This window comes from Podarcis pityusensis, assembly GCF_964106645.2.
Source record: "Podarcis pityusensis genome assembly, chromosome: 16".
NCBI classification, from domain to species: domain Eukaryota; kingdom Metazoa; phylum Chordata; class Lepidosauria; order Squamata; family Lacertidae; genus Podarcis; species Podarcis pityusensis.
In genome coordinates this window covers 12,808,290-12,831,773 of record NC_138041.1, presented here as the reverse complement: position 1 = coordinate 12,831,773, position 23,484 = coordinate 12,808,290, and the positions used below count along the sequence as shown (strand labels likewise).

General features: G+C 46.2%; 1 protein-coding gene across 11 annotated transcripts in view; it reads left to right on the top strand.

Moving 5' to 3' along the window:
* MARK2 (microtubule affinity regulating kinase 2) overlaps nt 1–23,484 on the top strand; it is a 122,123-nt gene that overhangs the window by 47,707 nt on the left and 50,932 nt on the right. Inside the window, exon 1 of one of the 11 annotated variants that reach the window (XM_080985690.1) lies at nt 17,153–17,849. The exons of the other annotated variants lie outside the window; for them this stretch is intronic. Coding sequence (XP_080841816.1) covers nt 17,805–17,849 — 45 coding nt within the window. The 5' untranslated portion in view covers nt 17,153–17,804. Of the gene's footprint in view, nt 1–17,152; nt 17,850–23,484 lie in introns of those variants that run through there. 11 annotated transcript variants of the gene reach the window in all.

Genomic DNA, 23,484 nt, shown 5'->3' with positions numbered 1-23,484 from the left:
GATGTCATGGGAAGCCAAGCTTAATTGTGACCTCTTGCTTTGATTTGGTGAAAAGCGGTGGCTCCGTGGTATAACATCTGCTTTGGATACAGAAGGTCCCAGGTTCAGTTTGCAGTGGCATCTCTCAGTTGGGCTGGGAATGCTCCCTGTCTGAAATCCTTGAGAGTCATTGCCGGCCAGTGTAGACAATACCGAGCTAGATGGACCATGACTCAGTATAAGGCAGCTTCTTGTGTTCCCACTCGTGCTAGGGGAGGAGTGAAGCAGGAACAGAAGAGCATTGTGCATCAGTGCCCTGCTTGTCCACAACAAACATTGATCAGCCAGCATCCCGGGCTTGTTGTGATATGTTAACCCAGCCATTGTCTCATGTCGTGCTTGGCCAGTGGGGGACATACTTCTTTGAACAGGTCTTGTCTTCTCTCCCCCGCTCTCCATTTTTAAAAAATTAAATGATGTATATATTGATTTATTTTATTTGAAAGAAAAAAGTACATACCAAAAAAATCTCACGCAGCAGAGAAGCAGCAGATAAAATACAAGTGTGTACACAAAGCATCACAGCATCTTATTCCTGCTCTAATATCACTGATATGCTGTCATACCACCATGAATGCAATATAACTTTAGACCTGATTTTAACTTTTAGCTGTTTTGTTAGTAACAACAAAAAAATCATATCAATTACTGTCACATTCTCAACCAGTTTCACTTTATCCTCTGTACTTCATAGTAAATACGTGAATTTCAAATAAGTTAAGCTCTCATTGTTGAATTGGTAGAGCCTTAGCTTCCTTTAAGTGTTGAGCAATTAAGATTCTAGCCGCAGCAAGAAAATAACTTATATTTGGGTTCCCATTGGTAAAATGGAAAACATAATTTTCTTCTTTAAAGCATTGTCGGAAAGATAGAATAAGCAAGGAGATGTGTTTTCACTTAGGAAAGAAGGTGAATTGTGAAAGGAAACTGTACCAGTGGTTCTTAGTGCTCTCTGGTGATCATTATGTTGTCAAAGGGGTGGGATTCCTGCATGATTTTTCCTTTGCAATTAGAATGAGCTCTGAAACAGTATTGGAAGACACAAGATCTACCCACTCTGGAAGAATGGCAGATGAAGGTTATTGACTACATGGAACTGGCGGAAATGACTGGCAGAATCCGAGACCAGAGAGAAGAGACGGTGAAAGAAGACTGGAAGAAATTTAAAGACTATTTACAGAAATATTGTAAAATTAAGGAATCTTAGAAGGATGTTGGATAGAAACTAAGGGTTTTTTAGCTGTAATGCTTTAAGAGATATGAAAAAAGGTTTGCAACTGGGTAATTTCAATGGTAAGGATTTGCTGAATCAACAAATTGAACTGGAATACAAAAAAGGGAGGTATGAGGAGGTCCGGGAAAATAAGTATAAGGAAGATAGGTTATGGAAATTTAATGTTCTTTTAATTGTTTTATTTGGTTTGTTTTCTTTTATTTTTTACTTCTTTGGTTATATTTTTTTAAAAAAAACTTTATTCTTGTTCTTTCTGTATTCTGTATTTTTTGTATTATTATTTTTTGAAACTTTAATAAATATCATTTAAAAAAAAATATAGAATGAGCTCTGAAACAGGACAGCATTTTAGTATGAAGTTCGGAATGCCAATCCATTGATCAGACAAAAAACTGTTAATCAGTTACTTCAAATATTCCGCACAGGAATATAAGAAGCTACCTTAAACAGACTCACCACTCAGCTTAGTATTGCCTGCAGTGACTATAGTGGCTCCCCAAGGTTTCATGTCTTTCACCCTAGGGAGGCTTAACTGTGAGTCACAGGACTTTAGAGTCTATGGTATTTATTTATTTATTTATTTATTTATTTATTTAGAATATATAGAGTTCTGTGTATAGACAAAAATACCTAAGTGGTTTACAAAAATTGTAAAATGCCATAAATGCAACAAAATAATTAAAAACTGAATCAGAATATATTCTGTTTAGAAAATTTCTCGATGAGAGATCATTACCATTATATGGGAAAATCAATCTGCTCTCGCTGGCTCTCTTACTTCATTCTCTCCTTCACACTTTCTTTGGGGGGGGGGATTCCCCTGGTGAAAGGTGGAAGGCGGTCCTAGCTGAGTGTTTTCCTTGACATGCTACTTCTCTGAGTGCAGGGATTTATTTTATTTTTATACAGAAGATTCAGTTTATTCTGTTCTCCTTGTTTGTTTGTTCCAAACTTTTATATCCCACTCTTCAGCCTGGAAGGCTCCCATAGTGGCTTATATATCAATAAAAATAACATTGTTCCTGCCCTTAAGCATATAGTCTAGAAACACACCACACAAAAGGAAAAGGGGATGAGAAGGAAAGAGGAGAACAAGATTGCTGAGGCACCAAGTTCTTACTGTTATAAGGCTCTTATAATAGCCAACTGGGAGAGAGAGGGTCTTCTCACCATTCAAAAGCAGTCCTTGTTGGGCTCCTGAGAAGCAGCCTGGTGAGCCAGCCTTTATGTAAGTGGCTGTAGTGTAGACAAGTTGTTGGCCTTATAGGATGAGACCTTGCTGGAATCTGCCAGCTTCTTGTCTCACCTGCAGTTCTGAAGTGGTACAGCCCAGAGACAGGTTGATTGTCTCTTCCCCACTCCCTGCAGAGTGGATTCATACCAAAAATGGATAGTATTCTTGGTTGACCTCTGTAACTTGCAACACTCCCAAGCTGAATGCAGCCCACCAGGAGCTTGATAACACCTCTTTTAGCTGCCTGCCAAGCTCTACAAGCACAAAGCACTGTCAAGCACACAGACGTGGCTGCATTCAGTTTGATAAGTCATAGTTGTATAAGCCTGGCTTAAGGATTCCTCTTCTTTCTTTGCAGACATCCACCCCCCTCTCAGATCCCCTGCTCATGTTGCTTAATATTTAAGTTGCTCACAGACAGGGATCTAAGTGTTTTGCCTTGGAAAATCCCAAATGATGTAGCATGGAATCCCCTGTGATTCAAACACAGTCCTTTATTAAGCAAAATAGGGAACTGCTGCTGCTGTTCTTAAACTGATGACGTGGAGCGTTTACCCAGAGGGTTTTAGGCCCCTTTGGAACCTTTCCATATTAGGCAGTGAGGGGGGAAAGGGAGAGGGTGTCAAAGAGTTCAGTAGCTAGGCTTTAGAACAGGCATAGGCAAACTCCGGCCCTCCAGATGTTTGGGACTACAATTCCCATCATCCCTGATAACTGGTCCTGTTAGCTAGGGATGATGGGAATTGTAGCCCCAATCATCTGGAGGGCCAGAGTTTGCCTGTGCCTGCTTTAAAACATAGGATAGGCAACAGGCTGCCTTGCACAGAGTCAGAACATCGGTCCATCTAGCTCAGTGTTGCCTCACTCTCCATGATTTCAGGCAAGAGTCTTTTCCAAGCCTACCTGGAGATGCCGGGGATTGGACCTGGGTAAAGGTAAAGGACCCCTGGACTGTTAAGTCAAGTCAAAGATAACTATGGCATTGCGGCAGTCACCATTTGCTTGCAAGGCATAGGCTCTGCCACTGAGCTATTGCCCTTCTGCTAGTTTATGGGGCTGGAAGATGGAGCATAGTGATTTCACACAGTGCTCATAGTCTCCTGCCATTTGAGGCAATGTTGACTTACCAGAGCAATCCACTTAGTTACTTCTGAAGTGATTATTCAGGGGATACAACACTGCCTATACTATTTACATGCATAATACACAGGTTGCTTTCCAGCAAGAATATCAGGTTGAGTGGATTTATCGTTGGCATTGCAAATTTTGTCCTCCATGTTCCATACCAGCCCTTACTGACTACTCTCTACATCAGGGCGGCACAGCTTTTCATAGCAAGTGGGCTGCAAGAATACTTTGACAGGAAACCCACAGGAGGTGTGAGGCTCTGGCATGGTCCTAGAGCCCTCCTACCTCCTTCCCAAAGCTGGGAAAGTGCTAACTAGGTTTTGGGAAGGAGGCAGGATGTCATGGGCTGGCTGGATGCAGGGGAGTGATGGGAGGCATCAATTGGGAACCCCCAAGGGAAGAAGGCTCAGAGCCAGAGAATTGGTGGTGGGACGAAGATGAGTGGACAGAGGGAGAAGAGTTTCAAAGACTTGCAGCCAACTAAGCCTTTCTCAGAGTAGGCCCAATGAAGTTAGTCATAGCCATTAATATCAGTTGGTCTACTCTGAGTAGGACTAGCATGGAATGCAACCCAAAGAGTCTGATGGAAGGTGATATCTGAGTCCTAATGTCTGTGCTTGCCCTGTTGTCCACTGTTGCTTGATCCTAGTGCATGATTATCTTGAACTACTGGTATTTTCTGCCTCAGATCAGCTGAAGCCACCTTTTGTTTTTATAATTGTAGGATTAGGAAAGAGTACTAGTCCCTGTGAGTCATGGGGATGTTGCAAGTTGCTATCCTCCTTGGGAAATTATAGTGAAAAATCTAACTTGTAGCTACTGCCTGTTTGTGGTTTAGTTCAGATGCTCTTCCAAACGATTGTGAGCGCTGTGGGGCTCAGTTGCTCCTTCCTTCCCTCTTGTGTAGTTTCACTTTCTTTTTCCTGTTTAATGAGAACCTGATGTCCAAATCAGCAGTTAATGTTGCCCCTCTCCCCAACCTGAATCAGAAACTAGGGTTTGAAATGGGCTTCTGATTCCACTTCGGAAGGCAAGCGTTAGCCATGGGTGGTTGATTTGGACGTCACAACAAGGTAGACTTTAGCACTAGTCAGAAATTAGAGAGGGAAGCCATTTGAGAGAAAGAGGGAACTTGGTAGTCAGTGGGTTGTTTGCCATCTTCTAGCCACAGTTGGGAGGTTTTTCTGAATTTAGCTTGTGTTTGATTTACAGGAAGGTTTTGAGGCAGAACACAGGCATTATCTGAAAACCCAGTTCAATATTTATGGAACTAGGTGGATTTGGCAGAGATCTGTTCTGTAACATCCCATTAAGCTCACTGGGTGATTTTGAGCCATGGTCATTGTGAGACTAAGAATAGGGGAGGATCCATATAGGGGAAGAAGAAGCCACCTTCAGCTCTTTGGAGGAAAGGCAGAATATAAATGTAATGAATTAACATCAGCTTCTAGTAGCAGGAATACTAGCTTTCTGAACAACTAAGCTTACAGCAAGAATTTTGAAATAGTTTTTAATTGGAGTTAAGTTGCTTTGTGCATCACACCAGAATTTAAGCAATGACAAGCAAATGTCTCATTTTTTAAATACAGGAAGAGATTTGTCACATACTGCATTCTGTTTCATAGTCACACAATTGGGGCGTGTACATCAGTATTTTTTAATCTGCCCACTTCATTCCAACTTAAAATTGTGCTGTGCTTTACACGAGTCAGTTTCTTTAACTTCTTCCTCCACCAGCCCCTGATGAACACCAAATGATTGCCTTCATCTTGTAAAGGGAAACTGGCTCTCCCAAGAAAGCTGGCCGCTTTGGCTGGGGCTTTTGCCCCAGGGTTCACAATTGGGAAAGGCTGAGAATAGTCATAGGCTCACTTCCTGTGACAAGAGGAAAGCAGCACTAGCCAGAATCAGAGTGCCTGCTGGTTTGTGACTTGATGAAATCACCATCCTAATGCAACTCTTGCAAGTACCGTGCTCTAACCCCTGCAAGACCCCAGTTCCAGTTCAGCTGCCACCCTGGATATGTGTGCACTCGCATGATCTTGTTAGTAGTTTTAAACTTGTTTAATGATGGCCTTCTCTAGTGCACGGGGCTTTGTTGTCAACAGGCTAGACCTGGGGTGGGGGACCTCGGGTCTTGGGGCCAAATGAGACCCTCCAGGCTTTACTGTCTAGCCCTTGGAACTATTTCCAGGCCATCCTCTGGATTGAGGATTCAGGGCGTGGGTGGGTGGGTGTGTAAAAACCAGCCTACTGTACAATGCTAAAATTCACATATATTGCCGCACCCACTTCCACCCCTAGCCCTGCTCAACATTGGCATGTGGCCCTTGAATGGTTGCCCAGAGGGGAATATGACTCCCGGGCTGCAAAAGGTTCCTCACTTCCGGGCCAGACTAATAAACCGGCACATGTAAGGGCAGCCATCTGGACTTTCTGTATAAGGAAGTGATTTGTTTTATTGTTGACGTTTAAGTTAATCTGATGCTGAAACTTAGGCTGATTTTAAATATGGTACTGCAAAGGTAGCTGAGCTACAAGTGCTTGTCCTCACCCTACCCCATCTCCTGTTGGCCTGTTATGAATAGGATAGGTGGCAGCCTTTGCTGAGAAGCAGCGTTTGTGTCAGTTCACAACAGCAGCATCACGACAATTTATGTTCCCAGTAGCCTCCTGAATCCTCCTCCAGACTGCAAGGAGGCAGTCGCCAGGTGCCTGTTCAGTTTGAGCTTGGCATTAAATTGGAGCCATAAAGCTAAAAGGAGCCTTGAGTGACAAACAGGCCTCACTTCCTGTTCCTGTTTGAAAGCTGCCATTTGGGAAGCAGGTTCATTCTACCGTCTTATCTCTGTAACTCCAGGGCTGGCTGTTTGACATTAGTTGCCTTTCAGATGGCCATGCGCAGTAGGAAATGAGAAATTTGGATCGAAATGTTTTGGGACTCTCGTTTGGAGCTCCTTTGTGACCATGTTGCTCAAGCACAGTGCCAGTTGTCCTTGATGATATTGGGTTTGTGTGTGTGTGTGTGTGTGTGTGTGTGTGTCTGTCTGTCTGTCTGTCTGTGTCTGTGTCTGTGTCAGACAGACTCTTGTGGTCTGGCCTTGTGCCAGCTAGAACCTAGATTGATAAGTACTGGAGAATATCTTAAAAAGAAGATACAGTCTAATCTTCCACAGGCTAGCTTGTTATCCCAGATTTACAGAAGCTTGCAAAGGTGTATTGATGCACCTATTGGCAGTAGAGGGAGCTAGCTTCTAAGCAGAAAGGAGAAGAAAAAAACTTGAAGATTAGTATGGTTCATTGGCTAATGCTCAATTCCAGCTCTGCCTCACCCAGTGGGCTGGGCGATGTTAGTCTCACAGCCACCTTTCTTCATGTGGGAAACTTAGGTGACTTACTAATATGGTGTCTGTAAGCTCCTGCCAACCTAGCAGTTCGAAAGCACGTAGTATAAATAGGTGCAAGTAGATAAATAGGTACTGCTCCAGCGGGAAGGTAAACGGCATTTCTGTGCGCTGCTCTGGTTCGCCAGAAGTGGCATAGTCATGCTGGCCACATGACCCAGAAGCTGTACGCCGGCTCTCTCGGCCAATAAAGCGAGATGAGCGCTGCCACCCCAGAGTCGGCCACGACTGGACCTAATGGTCAGGGGTCTCTTTACCTTTACCTTTCAGGATGATGGAAAGTTCATGTGATATATTCCTAGTCCAAGTTCCATCTTTGAGGGCTTGCTTAGAGGGAGATGGCAAAGCTAGATTAGTATTCTTACAAGTCCTGCTCAGTACTGCCCCCTTTGCGAGTCTAGATTTCTACCTGGCACATCCTTGTTTTGTTAAGAACTCTGAACTTGTTCCTTTTAATAAAAATATTGTTATTTTAGCTTCATAATGAAGTGTTGAATTTTCCTTTTTTAAACAATTAAAACTGGACTTAAGAACCTAGTAGGGATGAATTTAGTGCACAAACAGAAGCTCCCAATGGATTGTAATATAAAAGCCCAAGAGAACAAGAAAGCATTTGCCTGGCACCCCCAAAACTCTTGTTCTTAGGCACAAGGGGAGCCTCTTTGAGGGGGGCATTTCCCAAGCAGAGTCCCACCACTGAAAAGGCCCTCTCCCAAGTAATTATTCTCAAGTTCTGGGCAGATATGTATTAGGAGAATTGTGTGCTTTTGAGGATTAACATGGCCAAAATGAAATGTAGATTCCTCTGCTTCAGTTATGTGGACTTTGGCTAGCATGCAGTTGGTGGTGGTGATCATGATGAAGATGATGGTGCATTTGATTTGCTGTGTTAGATTTTTTGATCGAAAGGTTCTCAGGGCAGGGACTGGTTTGCCCTTGTGCTTTTTTTTTTTTTTTAAGTGCCATCAAAGTAATGTGCTTGAGCATATTTGATTCCATGTCAGTTGTGTTATTTTATTTACTTACTTTATTTTTCAGATTTCTGCCCTGCCCTTCCTCCCAAAGGAGCATAGAGCAGCAAACCTTTTGTGTTTTTGAATTTAAAAAGACAAATACAGTCATACCTCGGGTTGAAGTAGCTTCAGGATGAATATTTTTGGGTTGTGCTCCGCAGCGACCTGGAAGTAATGGAGCGCATTACTTCCGGGTTTCGCCGCTCGCGCATGCGCAGATGCTCAAAATGACGTCATGCGCGGAAGCGGCGAATCGTGACCCGTGGACGCGGGTTACGTTCGCTTCAGGATGCGAATGGGGTTCTGGAACAGATCCTGTTTGCATCCTGAGGTAACATTAATAACCACGTAAAACATTTTAGAACATCAAAACACATTTAAAAATGATCACACACCCTCACAGTTGCTTATTTCAAGGTTGTCATCATGGCCAGTATTTTTTCAGTCATCAAATGCCTGGGTTAGCAGGAATGTTTGTACGTTTTCCTGAAAGTCAGTGAGGGAGATGAACTTGTCTCAAGTCAACACCAACCAGAGGCAGCACCACCAACATGGCCTCCCATGCTGATCTTTGGGTCCTATTAGTGGTGGGGGATCTTCAGGTACTTGATCCCAAGCCATTTAGGACATTGTATGCTAGTACTAACACCTCAAATTGGACTCAGTAGCTCACTGGCAGCTGCTGGAGAGCTCTCCTGAGGGTGGTGCATGGTCCCACCCGGCTGCCCCACTTGCCAACCTAGTAGCCACTTTCTGCACTAGCTGCAGTTTCTGGGTTGTCTTCAAGGGCAGCTCCACATAGAGCACATTGCAGTAGTCTTAAGTGGGAGCTCACTAGAGTCTGGGCAGTTGAGATCAGGCTGTCCAAGTATGACAGGCTGTCCAAGTAGTAGGCAGTTCAGCCCAACCTGGGCATAAACACTCCTGGCCAAAGAATTCAGTTGAGACTTCATTGAGAAGTTGGAATCCAGGCATACTCGCAGACTAGGAACCTGTTCCTTCAGGGGGAGTGCAACCTTTCCAGAACAGGTTCTACATCTAATTCCTGGGCATGGGAACCACTCATCCGCAGAAACTCCATCTTATCAGAATTCAACCTCAGTTTGTTGGCCCCCATCCAACTTTTTACTGCTTCCAGACACCAGTCTACTTTCTTCACAGCCTCTCCTGATTCAGATGGAATGGAGAGTTTCCAAATGGTTTGGGGTGGCTTACATGGTTCTCCTCTTCCTTCATCCAGTGCAGTTTAACTATGGCATTTGCTCCCACAAGATATAGTGATGGTCACCAACTTTGATGGCTTTAAAAGGGGGTTGGACAGATTTGGAGGATAAGACTATGTTCTTTCTACACTAACGGGTCCTGCTTGTGGATGGGCATCTGCTTGACTACAGTAAGAATAGGATGCTGGACAAGATAGGCCACTGGCCTGATCCAGCAGTACTGTTCTTATGACCTTTTCAAGCAGGAAAGTGTTGCTGTGATTGTAAATGAAAAGGGAAATAAGTAACATGGCTTTCTTTGACTGGTGAGTATTTTTGTTAAATTTTATTGCAAATTACTTGCCTGTATCAATAGAGATTTTGGTCATATATGCATTGATTTAAATTTAATTCCAGAATGAGCATCAACGTAAACTGGCTGACCGCCCTATGTGGCTTCCTCCTCAAATGTTTTGGCTCTTGGCTTGGTGGATTTATACCAGGTGCGGGGAACCTGTGGCCCTCCAGATGTTGCTGAGCCACAACTTCTATCAGCCCCAGCAATACTGGAAGTTATCATTCAGCAACATCTGGAGGGCCACAGGTTCCCCACACCTGGTTTATAGTTTTTCTTAACCCCCACTCCTTTTACTCGTGAGGAGTGACTTCAAATGAAGCATAATCTTTTCCTAGGTGACCTCCTTCTGTCAGAGGTAAATAGCTCTGTCTCCTTTTGTTAACTCTTCAGTGGGTGTTTATTCAGAACAAACATACTGCGGGGAGATGCAAATGTAACTGGAGTTTCTCTGCTGGGTAACCGGACTAACAAGTTCTGGCAGGAAACCGGAAGGGCTGCGCTAAGGGGTGGTGATGGAACTTTCTCCATGGCTGCCTAGCTCAAAATGAAGTTGGGGGGGGGGAGAGAAGGAAGTTCCTAGGGCGACAGGTTAGCAAAGTTGGTGAAACCGCCTATCCACCACACAGCTTTCTAGGGGTGTGGGTGTACTTTTTAGCTGGTGGCCTGAGGAAGCATCCTTTATTCCACCCCGTATTTGCTTTTACCTTTCTGTGTTTTTTTCTCCTTCAAAGAACCTTTTGGCATTTAAGGAGATTTAGATAAACTTTAGAGGCTAGATTGAGCTCTCTTTTGGGAGCTGTTCAAATCCCTGCAGAGCCAGGAAGCTTTTCTGTGCAGCCTTGGTCCCAGTTGCCTCCCCATTCTGCCTAATCCGCCTCACGAGTTTCATGAGGAGGTGAACTAGAGGGAGGACTCCCAAGTAGTATTGCACTGATATATTTTCATGCAGGGGTCCTTTAAAGCAGGAGTGGGTAGCCTGTGGTTCCCCAGATATTGCTCCCATCTTTCCTGATCATTGGCCATACTGGCTGGCACTTACAGCAGTTCAGAGTCCAACAACATCTGGAGGGCTACAGGCTCTTCCCCATCCCCCGCCTTGAAGCATATCATAGGTTTTTATGCCCAGGGTCTGCTCTGTATGAGATAGATAGAAACATACACACCAAGAAAGACAGAATTCTGTCACTGTCTAAATGCTGGTTGCCACAGAATAGATGGTGTCAGGAACCAGTCCCCTCAAATGAACCCCCCTGGTTTAAACTCATTTTCTTTCTTTTTTTAATGCTCTTGAAATTCACTTTATGTAAAGCCTGGTCTGTGTTTTCCACAGAATATCTGCTTTTTTCCGGGGAGGATCTGTGTGTACACATCATATCTGTATTTCCTCTGCCAGTATGCTGAGATGATAGTCTGAAGCTCCCAAGCTTAAAGGCTGAGTTTTCTTCCAGTGTACAGTTTCATTGCTTTGGAGCAGTAGATATGGATCAATATACTAATCAGTAATGACATGCATTCCTAGCTTCTTTGGGGCCAGAAGTGAGGTGGATGACATGGTGGCCAGACTAAAACTGGCCAGATGATGTGAAGTAGCAGCCATTTTGATAGATACCCACCTGAGATAGCATAACATGAATAATGAGAATTTCATTCTCTTTCCTCAACCCCATACTTTTGTCACACTCCAGCTTGACCAAGAGTGAAATGCCTTTAGGGGAGGGTCATAGTTCAGTGGTCGATCACATTGTTTGCAATTAAGGCTGGAAAAGCCCATGTCTGAAATCTGGAGAGTCACTACCAGACAGTGTCTGTGAATGGTCCCTAAACTAAATACACCTGTGGTCTGACTCATTACAAGACGGTTTTTCATGTTCCTGGGTAACAAGCTCAGAATGGTGCAGGTAGAAGCAACTTGATTTTTTGATATTTTTTTTGTAATAGGGAGGGAGCAGGGTTAACACACAAGTGGTGTTCCCCAAATACACCTGTTATCCCCACTTAAATTAATAGATACCAGAGTTAGGCATTGCACTTGGGGACCCTTTGAGAGGAAGAGAAGTCTAGCCTGCTCTCCTCTGGAGACTTATGTGGCTTGAGCCTTCCTAGACAGGGTTCCCACAGGAAATGCAATACATCTTTGTGTGCACACACCACTATGCAACACTTTGAACAATTGTTGGACATGGTCCCCTCACAATGCACTTACAGTATTCCTTTGTTTGTTGCTTTTGCAAACATGAAATGTGTTAAAACTTTTATGCCTTTTGAAATATTGGTGGCTTTAAGACAAGCACACCAAATTGATGGTGAATATACAGCAATGTTTTTCAAGCCTCAGCCTCAGGTGACTCCAAAACCTTAGATAAGAATGTCAAATTGATGTTGCATTCTAGCCGAAATAAAATGCAAGGAAGGGTCATTACACTGTGTGGGATAATTGTGTGTTAGGGTGTTCCTCCAGATGTCTGCAGGCTGTTGTTTGCCTTTAATTGGTGAATGAGGCTAATGACTCCTAGGATATCTTGTGGTGATTGTTGTTTACCCAAACAAAATTTGGTTCTGAGGCAACTTGTGTATTGGCTCAGCAGAACAAAAATTGGCTTGATGTAGACTAAGAATTTGAAAAGATTCTTGGATGACCCAGAGAAGGAACTTAATCTGGGCCTCTACAAAAGCAGATGAGACTTTCTCAAGTGCACATTCACTTGCTGACTGTCTTCCCCACTCAGGCAGGCTTACATTGTGGAATAAATTTGAAGCACATAAGAATCTGAAGCCCAGAACATGTGTGTGTGTGCTTTGTTCTATGAGCCCATAGATTGAGAGACCAAGTAGAGAATCTGCCATTTAGTGATGCCTTCATTCTTTCCTTGGGTTACTCTCCCACACACACCTTTCCTCTTTTTTGCCTATGTCAGGTTTTAAATTGTCTGCTCCTCAAGGTAGGACCTAGCCCTCCTGTGCTGAGTGAAGTGCCAGACACATTAAATGCACATTTGTACAAATAATAATGTGATGCAGAATTTGATCATAAGGATCTCCTTGCTTTGACCAGGTGTGGGGAACCTTTTGCCATGCATGCTGGTGCTGATGGGAGCTGTAGTTTGGCAACAACTGGAGGGCCAGAGTTTCCCCACTCCTGCTTTAAACATACAGACAGCTGCTCCAGCCTTCTCCATTGCATAACATAGTATGTAGGGGTGTGGATGTGTTAAACCTCTCCTCTTATGTTTTATGAGGGCCAGGTCACAGTGCACCTTGTCAGTGCCATCCATCCATCCATGCAAATAGTTGGCTATCTTGCCCTTGTTTTCCCAAAGAGAACTTTGGAAACTGAAGGCTAAGAAATGACTGGGGTGGGCTGAGCTGGCACAAGGGTGTCTTTTTTAGACTTTTCCAGAGGTTAGTACTTTTCATATGTTTTCTGAGGCTTTTAGTGGTTTTAGTGGCTTTTTATAGCTTTTATTGTCTCGCTGCTGCTATTATGATTTTTATTTTATGTAAGCTTTATTGATCTCCACTCTTAGGTTTGAAATAACTTAATAATTTATTGCCTCCATTTTTGCTTGTATTTGTCCTCTCTGTAAGCTGCTTTGTATCTTTAATTTTAATAGAAGAGCAGTCTCAGATAGGTTAAATAATTGTTCGCAGTTGTCCTATTAATATCAGGAGAAGCTTGTTCGACCAGACAGCAGCCTCCCTATGTGCATGTGCATTTTGGAATCCTTTCAAAATGGAGAAGGTGAACTGAGGTTGCTCTCCAATCAGAAAGTGTTCACAGAATGCCACTCTCCTGCATCAGGGTTTCATAGGGAAGCCTGTGGAAATGAGCTAAGTAGTGGGGTGGTTAAGCCAAATGACATCCTACTTACTCTGAAGTAGGGAACCTCCAGTTCCCAAAATGGAAACCCAAGGTGCAGCATATTAATTTTACCAGGCCCATTTGCAAGTCTAGTGGGCAAACGGAGCAGTGACGGGGTATCTTAGTGGATGGCATGTGGCAGCTGCTGTTGTTTTTCATGGGGACAGTGCTTACCAACCATTCTAGAGACTTTGAACAAAGCAGAGGTTCATGATTGGCTATCTGTGACACTGCAGAGTTGGCCTGATGGGATGCAGCAGAGCACTTCCGAGACCTAAGGGAAAGGTGTGAATTTGAATCTTGTTTGCTATGACCATAACTGGATGCAGGTCATATGTGTGAAGCTTTTGGAGGGGTGGGGTTATTATTTGCACTGTTGCTGTACATTACACTTGACAGAGATTTTACAGTCTACCCTGATGGTCATGTAGGCCAGTGTCCTCAATTGGTGGTCCACCCAGGGGCTCCATGGCACCATTCACACAATGAAAACCACCATAGAGACATCGTTTGTTTTTTTTTCAAAAGCAGGGGTCCATGGCTTGGCTTTTGAAAAACGGGGTCTGCAGTACTGATGAAGACAATACCAACCTAGATGGATGGGTGGTGGGACTTGGTGTGCAGCAGCTGCGATATTCCTACAATGTATGCCTGTTGAAGATTAGGGTTTGTATTGCAACACCTGCAATTCAACAACCAACTAAATTACAGAGGGAAGTATTCGGCTGTCTTCTTTCTATCCATATAGGGAAGCCTCTGGAGAAAGAAAATGCTAGACCCTGCAGCACCGCCCCAATTTGGCCCAGGGCTCTGTGCATGTCATGCCTGCGGGAAGCTTCTCTAGTCATCTCCAGTCAGCTGCAGTTGCAAATTCCCAGCCTTCAGGGGCCTTGAACAAAAGGCTCCATCCTGCATATACTCCAGTAAGGGTCAGCCCCCTCTAGGCATCTCTAGGCAGCTGCTTTGGAGCAGCATCAGGGTTGGGAGGGACTCTCCTCTAATTTGCACATTTAATCCCTGCTCATTTTCATGAATGTGACAGGAAGGTGCTGAATGAACTGCTGACTACATTTCCTCTTGTGCACCATTCTCATTCCTACATCAAACGTTAAGAGTTCAGGCAGACCTTTAAAAACACACAACTGATACAAAATCATGAGAGTTGGGAAACATAATTAAGTTGAAATAAAAAAATTCCTTCCTGTAGCACCTTAAAGACCAACTAAGTTAGTTCTTGGTATAAGCTTTCGTGTGCATGCACACTTCTTCAGATACACTAATTAAGTTGGTCTTCCGTCTGCTTTCTACAAGCAGAAAGAACACCATGTTTATTATGCTCCTCAACACTCATGATTTCCAAGTAAACTAGTAACAATAAAGATGCGAACTAGTATTTCTTTTTTGTCGTTAGTTTTTAAAACTTATTTAATACTAGAATCTAAAATGTAACTCGCAGGAACCTGCCCTGGGAGTGGTGTTGGCTATACATGTGTTCCACTTTGTGGGTTGGGGGTAGTGCTGCAAGCTCTAATCCAGTGTATTGATAAACTAATACTTTAACAGATGACAATTAACACTTGTGTGGGGGTGTTTCACTACTGTCTTGTTTTGGCTGTTGCCGTAATGACACTGAAGCAAATATCCAGCTGCTGGAAGTAGTTTTAATTTGAACTACAAGTTACCTTGCACTTCCTTCAGTATTTCAAATAGGGTATATATGCTGATATTTCGGTAAGCTGCACTGTGACAAATGAAAGTGAGCATTCCCTGGCTGCTGGGAGCCTTTGTTACCTTCCTGTTTCCTAATGAATTGTTCTCTCATAGAACCCCACACCCCCACCCTGCTCTGTAATCCTCATGCAAATTTATTTTGGCCTGATTGCAGGTTGGGGAGCTCTATATTAGCACACTTACTTTGCATGCAGAACGCCCCAGATTCGATTTTCAGCATCTCCAGTTTATCAAAGGATCTTTGACAGTAGAGCTGGGAAGACTTCTTTCTGCCTGAAACTTGAGAGAGCTGTTCCCAGACACAGCCAACACTTATGTACTTAGGTAAATATATTGGCCCTCTTTGGATGATCACGCTTACTAAACTGAGATACTTATGAGCACCTTTCCTTGACCTGTGATTAAACCAGGAAATCTCTAATTAATTAAACTTCATTTTGTACTTGTGTCTAAAATAAGGAAACTGTGGTTATTAGCTTCAAAACAAGCCTTAAACAAACATCATACTGTGGTTTAAGAGCCTAGCTTGTTCTGAAGTTGGCAACTATAGTTTCCTGATGATCACGAAATAATAAACTATGGTTAAAGAGACATCCTAGTTGGAGCCGTGTTGAAGGTGGCCACTGAGTCAGACCACTGGCAGCTTTGTGTACAGAACCATGGGTGCTTTAAAAAAAATCTTAATTCTAAGGTGCACACTCCTCCTGAATTTTGTAAGCACAGTGTTGAGTGAATTGGAGTAGTTCACAGCACCTCTGTTCCTGGCTGCTGAGAAGCTGGCACCTAAAAAGGTTTTTCCCTGGAGTAGAAAGTTTGTCCCAGTTGTGGGGGTGGAGATGGAGCTTAAAGATTGCAGCATGTCTTGAGCTGCTATCCCTATTAGGGAGTTGTAATACCCTCTTGTGGTATTGTGGCTCATTTTAACAGCTGTGGCACCTCTGCAAATGGGCCTTTTCTGTCCTTTTTGCTAGGGGGATCTGCAATGTAGCTGAATACTTTTGGCTGCTGCATCTGTGTTCTGCGTTCACACACTGCAGAGGTGGGGCTGGTTGCCTGGAGGCAATTGTTAATTGCTGCAGGTGATCAGATGTGGGTGAAGGGATGGTATGGAGTGGTTTGGGCTTCATAATGCTATACGTATACAGAAAACCATGTCCTTGGTGCCTGTACACAGCTGAAAGAGATTGCTTATAACTAGGTAGATAGCCTATAACTGCAGTTTTGTGGGAACGCACACACAAAAGTTGAATATAGTCTTGGATGCAGGTTTCAGATGTTCAGGTTTCATTGTGTTCTTTAAAGCTATCTGGCCCTAATGGCTTGCAAGGATATGGGCAATGCCTCATGAAACCACTGAAGCCGAAGTATATCAACTTTCCAGTGATCAGAGAACCATAGAAAGTGAATACATTTTATGTTGCGGGGAGGTGGGGGGCAGAATGGCAGGATATATTGGGCAGGATTTGATGCTTGGGCAGGATAAATTGGGCAGAATTCATGCTGAGGTGTAGAATTTATACCAGTTGCAGAATTCAGCTTCCCAAGCTGCAGAACTCTGTCTCTCTAAGTGCAGAGTACACCCAGCCCTGCCTAGAAGCTGTTTGCTCAGCCGTACCTCTGTACAATCTCTCCTAGGCTTTCTCTCCCTTCCACTCCTTTCAAATTGGCAGCCTTTAAAAAAAAGTAAAAAAAAAATCTGCCTTGCAAACTTAGTAGGCTCTGCAGGGCTCAGTCAACAGAGTTGCCTGTCAGAGCTCCAGATCACCTGACGGCAGGTCAAAGGGGTAACGTCATCCTTTTTTCCTTTGCTTTCTCTTCCCCTCCCTGGTTTTCTCCAAAGCCCTGCCTGCCGATTGCATGGGTGGGGCAGGCAGCTTCCTGTGGGGGAGAACCTGATGTTGCTGTAACTCATTCTCTCTCACACTTTCTCTCCTCCCAAGTGAGACGCAGGTTTCCTCCTACCTTCTGTCTTGAGTGGGGGGTGGGGGAGGATCTAGCAATTCGGACTTCCTTCTGGAGTAAACCTTGATTGGATTCTAGAATAACCCGTTACCTCTATTTAACTATTTGGTTTTGGGTTGTTTTTTTTTGAGGGGTGTGTGTAAGATATTTCCCCGCCACCATCACTCAGACTTTAAAAGAGGCTTGGAGGACTTGCCAAACAACCCAGGTGCTCTCTGGCTCAGCAAGTGGGGAAATTGCGAAAGGTGTTGCCTCGCTCAGGTATCGGAGGTGGAGACTTGGGCACCGGCTGGATGAGGAAGCTCCACACTTCCTCAGTTCTGTTGCTGTACTTTGCTCCGTCAGGAAAGTTTTGGGTCAACAAATGAAGGGGTAAACGCACCGTCCCAGGAAAGGATTATTCCCTCTTGAGTTTCCACGAGCTGCTGCTTTGCTCAGACTTGTTTGCAGTAATTTTGGGATACCTGCCTTATCTGTTTCTTCACAGCCGAGAAAGCAGGCAACTGGATCCAGTCTTTTCTCCCTCTCTTTCTCATTTTTTCTTTGGCCTCTCTTGGAGCAGCGGTGGATCGATGAGGTACAGCTTGCCTCTGACTGGCAGAGGCACTACTGCGTGAGGTAGCAGAGAAGACTACGATTAATGAGTGGAGGACATAGATACGTTGTGCCTATGACAATGGGAGTAGTAAGTCTCTTGTATTACTGGGAATGGTTCCTGGGGTCCAAAATGGGATTCTTATATGAGGTGGTGGATTAAGATCTGGTGATTATATGAGGAAAAACTGGTATTTTGTGGCTAGTGATCTGATGGAGGTAGGAAACTGAGTTTCCAATAGGGGCTCTATTTAGAGAATGTGACCCCCCCAACTCACCTTTCTTTTACACCCTGGGATAAATTGGGATCAGGCCTCAGACTCACATGCTCTCTCTTCCTCCTCACTGCAAGAGTGAGTAACTGAACAGGGAGATCCCTTATTAAAAAAAACTTCCTTGACCTCAGAAAGGTAAAATTCACCAATCCCAAGGGCTAGGAAGTAGGTTTTAATTCCATGCAGATTGGTAAGATTTTGGGCATGCGGTCCTTTCAGGTTGGCCCATTGTGAGTGAGGAAAGCAGACTCAAGCTGAGGCCTCATTCTTGATCTATCTCTACCCAAGTACTATCCTGGAAGGGTAGGGGAATATTGCTGGATCAGAACTGGCTTTGTTTTATCCCAGGAGAGACCTTCTGAATCAGACCAGCAGCCCATCCAGTCCAGCATGCTGTTCTCACAGTGGCCAACTAGATGCCCGTGGGAAGCCTGTGAACAAGACCTGTGTACACCAACAGCACTTTCCCTTCCTGCAGTTTCCAGTAACCGGTATTCAGAAGCATACTGCCTATAGCAATGCGGGTAGAACATAGCCATCAGGCTTAATAGGCATTTGTAGATTTATTCTTCACAAACAGAGGCCCTTGCACAGGTTGAAAGTACCCCTCTTGGAAATGATGACTTTATTAGCCTCTAGCGACAAGGGGCAGTGTGCTAGAGAACAACAGCAGTAGAGGACCATTATGCCAGTGTGGTGTAGTGGTTAAGAGCGGTAGTCTCCTTATCTGGGGAACCGGGTTCGCGTCTCCGCTCCTCCACATGCAGCTGCTGGGTGACCTTGGGCCAGTCACACTTCTTTGAAGTCTCTCAGCCCCACTCACCTCACAGAGTGTTTGTTGTGGGGGAGGAAGGGAAAGGAGAATGTTAGCCGCTTTGAGACTCCTGAAGGGGAGTGAAAGGCGGGATATCAAATCCAAACTCTTCTTCTTCTTCTTCTTCTTCTTCTTCTTCTTCTTCTTCTTCTTCTTCTCTTCTGTCCTGCTTATGGGTTCCCCCTCAGCATCTGGTTGGTCCCTGTGGAAAGCGGGATGCTGGGCTTGGATAGGCCCCATGGCATAAGTGGCTGGGGAAACCCAGCTAGATGGGCAGGGTATAAATAAATAAATAATAATTAGCAGTGCGCTCCTCTAATAATCCTAACAGAATATTAAAACATGATATGTCCTGAAATATTATGGGGCAGCAAATATCCTTCCCTCCTTGCATTTGGCAGTATCTATTAGGCCTGAAAAAGAGATAGCAGTGATATTATGTGGAGTTTCATTGCTAGAATCCAGTCCGGCTATCCAAATTGACTTAAGCTTTAAAGGTAAAGGTAAAGGTACCCCTGCCCGTACGGGCCAGTCATGTCCGACTCTAGGGTTGCGTGCTCATCTCGCTCTAGAGGCCGTGAGCCGGTGCTGTCCGAAGACACTTCTGGGTCACGTGGCCAGCGTGACGAAGCTGCAGCTGGTGAGCCAGCACCAGCGCAGCACACGGAAACGCCGTTTACCTTCCCGCTATAAAGCGGTCCCTATTTATCTACTTGCACTTAAGAGTGCTTTCGAACTGCTAGGTGGGCAGGAGCTGGGACCGAACGACGGGAGCTCACCCCGCCGCGGGGATTCGAACCACCGACCATACGATCGGCAAGTCCTAGGCACTGAGGTTTTACCCACAGCGCCACCCGCGTCCCCGACTTAAGCTTCGTGCCCTTAGTTTTTTGATACTTCTCTTAGCCTTGGTACTTTTTGGTATCGTGGATTTATTGATGGATTATTCTTCCTATTTTTATTTTTGTCCTTATTTTTTAAATACCTGTCAACTGTTTTGAGCAATATGTTTGTGGTGGGAAAAACAGGATGTACATTTTTGGATAAAATAAATAAATCAGATTTTCACAGAATGGGTAAACTCGGATCACAGTTTATTTCAGGATACTGTAAGTGGCTTAACTGCATGACTTCAGGCATCTGACTTTTTAAAAAATCTTACTCTGAAAATAATTTTTATTTTATTTATTTAATAAAATTTCTATACTGCTTGATTGTAGTAAAACCTCTAAGCCATTTTACAATAAATATTCCAATTTACAAGAAATGTTTAAACTAATTAAAAGCTTTAAAAATAATGACAATTAACAGTAAATTAATATTAAAACATGCCATCATTAACATGTCCGGATAGGCTTGCCCAAACAAAAATGTTTTAAGCAGATACCGAAAAGCGTACAGCGAAGGTGCATGCATGATATCAACAGGCAGGGGATTCTAAATAAGAGCTATGAGCCAGTTAAATCATTTTTGTTTATTTTAAACTGTTTTTTAATTGATAAAATAATTTAATTTGGATGTTACCACAACCTGTGTTGTTGAGAGCTAGCGAGCAAAAGGGAGTGTTTAAGGAGTAAAGTGCAATTTAATAAACAAAAGCTGCCACTCAGTCATTTATTTATTTTAGAAGGAAGATTGTTTTTAATCTGTTGATTAAAGCTTAAACAACAAAGAGTCTTGTGGCAACTTAAATGACTTAAACAAATGTAATATGGCGTAAGCTTATGTGTACTAGAGCTTATACCATAATTTTATTAGTCTTGTTAAGGTGCCAAAGGGCATTCTTGGTTTTGCTGCAACGGACTAGGCTTGATATTCCTCTGAAAAGTTATATTACAAAGAATGATCTCTTAAGTTGGGAGAGGGAGAGCAGCATTTTAAAAAGGTTTGAATGATGAGCTGGTTCAAGAAGAGATACCGTATTTTTCGGACCATAGGACGCACTTTTTCCCCTCCAAAAATGAAGGGGAAATGTGTGTGCGTCCTATGGAGCGAATGCAGACTCCTCGGCTTCAGCGATAGCAATGCGAAGCCTCCGAAGCCTGCGCTCCGGAGGCTTCGCGTTGCTTCCGCTGAAGCCAGGAGAGTCTGCTCTTTGGGGCTGGCGGTGGGGGAAAGCAGCGCTTCCCCCATCGCCAGCCCCAGAGGATGGGGGGCAGCGAGAAGGTGCGCGACGCCTTGCCGCTACCCTCCAACCCGGCTTCGAGGCTGGCGGTGGGGAAAGCAGCGCTTCCCCCATCGCCAGCCCCAGAGGATGGGGGGCAGCGGGAAGGGGCGCGACGCCTTGCCGCTACCCTCCAACCCGGCTTCGAGGCTGGCGGTGGGGAAAGCAGCGCTTCCCCCATCGCCAGCCCCAGAGGATGGGGGGCAGCGGGAAGGCGCGCGACGCCTTGCCGCTACCCTCCAACCCGGCTTCGAGGCTGGCGGTGGGGAAAGCAGCGCTTCCCCCATCGCCAGCCCCAGAGGATGGGGGGCAGCGGGAAGGCGCGCGACGCCTTGCCGCTACCCTCCAACCCGGCTTCGAGGCTGGCGGTGGGGAAAGCAGCGCTTCCCCCATCGCCAGCCCCAGAGGATGGGGGGCAGCGGGAAGGCGCGCGACGCCTTGCCGCTACCCTCCAACCCGGCTTCGAGGCTGGCGGTGGGGAAAGCAGCGCTTCCCCCATCGCCAGCCCCAGAGGATGGGGGGCAGCGGGAAGGCGCGCGACGCCTTGCCGCTACCCTCCAACCCGGCTTCGAGGCTGGCGGTGGGGAAAGCAGCGCTTCCCCCATCGCCAGCCCCAGAGGATGGGGGGCAGCGGGAAGGCGCGCGACGCCTTGCCGCTACCCTCCAACCCGGCTTCGAGGCTGGCGGTGGGGAAAGCAGCGCTTCCCCCATCGCCAGCCCCAGAGGATGGGGGGCAGCGGGAAGGCGCGCGACGCCTTGCCGCTACCCTCCAACCCGGCTTCGAGGCTGGCGGTGGGGAAAGCAGCGCTTCCCCCATCGCCAGCCCCAGAGGATGGGGGGCAGCGGGAAGGCGCGCGACGCCTTGCCGCTACCCTCCAACCCGGCTTCGAGGCTGGCGGTGGGGAAAGCAGCGCTTCCCCCATCGCCAGCCCCAGAGGATGGGGGGCAGCGGGAAGGCGCGCGACGCCTTGCCGCTACCCTCCAACCCGGCTTCGAGGCTGGCGGTGGGGAAAGCAGCGCTTCCCCCATCGCCAGCCCCAGAGGATGGGGGGCAGCGGGAAGGCGCGCGACGCCTTGCCGCTACCCTCCAACCCGGCTTCGAGGCTGGCGGTGGGGAAAGCAGCGCTTCCCCCATCGCCAGCCCCAGAGGATGGGGGGCAGCGGGAAGGCGCGCGACGCCCTCCTGCTACTCTCCAACCCTCCTTTGGGCTTTTGCGGGAGATGGGGGAATTCCCCCACCTCCCGCAAAAGCAGGCAAAAGCCGCGCGCTCTTTAAAGGGGCTCCGCGGCTTTTCTAGGAGGTGGGGGAATTCCCCCACCTCCTAGAAAAGCCCGCAGGAGCCGCACACCCTTTAAAGAGCAAGCGGCTCTTGGGGGCTTTTCCCCAAGGAGGGAGAAGGGACTGACTGGCCGAGTCAGTCCCTTCTCCCTCCTTTGGGCTTTTGCGGGAGATGGGGGAATTCCCCCACCTCGCGCAAAAGCAGGCAAAAGCCGCGCGCTCTTTAAAGGGGCTCCGCGGCTTTTCTAGGAGGTGGGGGAATTCCCCCACCTCCTAGAAAAGCCCGCAGGAGCCGCACACCCTTTAAAGAGCAAGCGGCTCTTGGGGGCTTTTCCCCAAGGAGGGAGAAGGGACTGACTGGCCGAGTCAGTCCCTTCTCCCTCCTTTGGGCTTTTGCGGGAGATGGGGGAATTCCCCCACCTCGCGCAAAAGCAGGCAAAAGCCGCGCGCTCTTTAAAGGGGCTCCGCGGCTTTTCTAGGAGGTGGGGGAATTCCCCCACCTCCTAGAAAAGCCCGCAGGAGCCGCACACCCTTTAAAGAGCAAGCGGCTCTTGAGGGCTTTTCCCCAAGGAGGGAGAAGGGACTGACTGGCCGAGTCAGTCCCTTCTCCCTCCTTTGGGCTTTTGCGGGAGATGGGGGAATTCCCCCACCTCCCGCAAAAGCCCGCAAAAGCCTCGTGCTCTTTAAAGGGGCTCCGCGGCTTCTGCTGGCTTTTCTACGAGGGGGGGAATTCCCCCACCTCCTAGAAAAGCCTGCAGGAGCCGCACACCCTTTAAAGAGCGCGCCGCTCTTGGGGGCTTTTCCCCGAGGAGGGAGAAGGGACTGACTGGCCGTTTCAGTCCCTTCTCCCTCCTGGTCGAAAACCCGCAGGAGTCGCGCGGGGCTCCTGTGGGCTTTTGCGGGAGGTGGGGGAATTCCGCCACCTCCCGCAAAAGCAGGGAGAAGGTCTTGGAGTAGCGGACAGGCTGCGTGCAGCCTGTCCGCTGCTCCCAGAGCTGCGGGGGGGGAAATAATATTTTTTTCCCTTGATTTCCCCCCCTGAAAACTAGGTGCGTCCTATGGGCCGGTGCGTCCTATAGTCCGAAAAATACGGTAATTAGAACAGTGTGTTTGATTTAGACCTCTGTGCTCCTCGTGGTCTTGAGCCTGTTAGATGATCATAAAGCTCTTAACTTCCTTTCCTGATCATGGCCT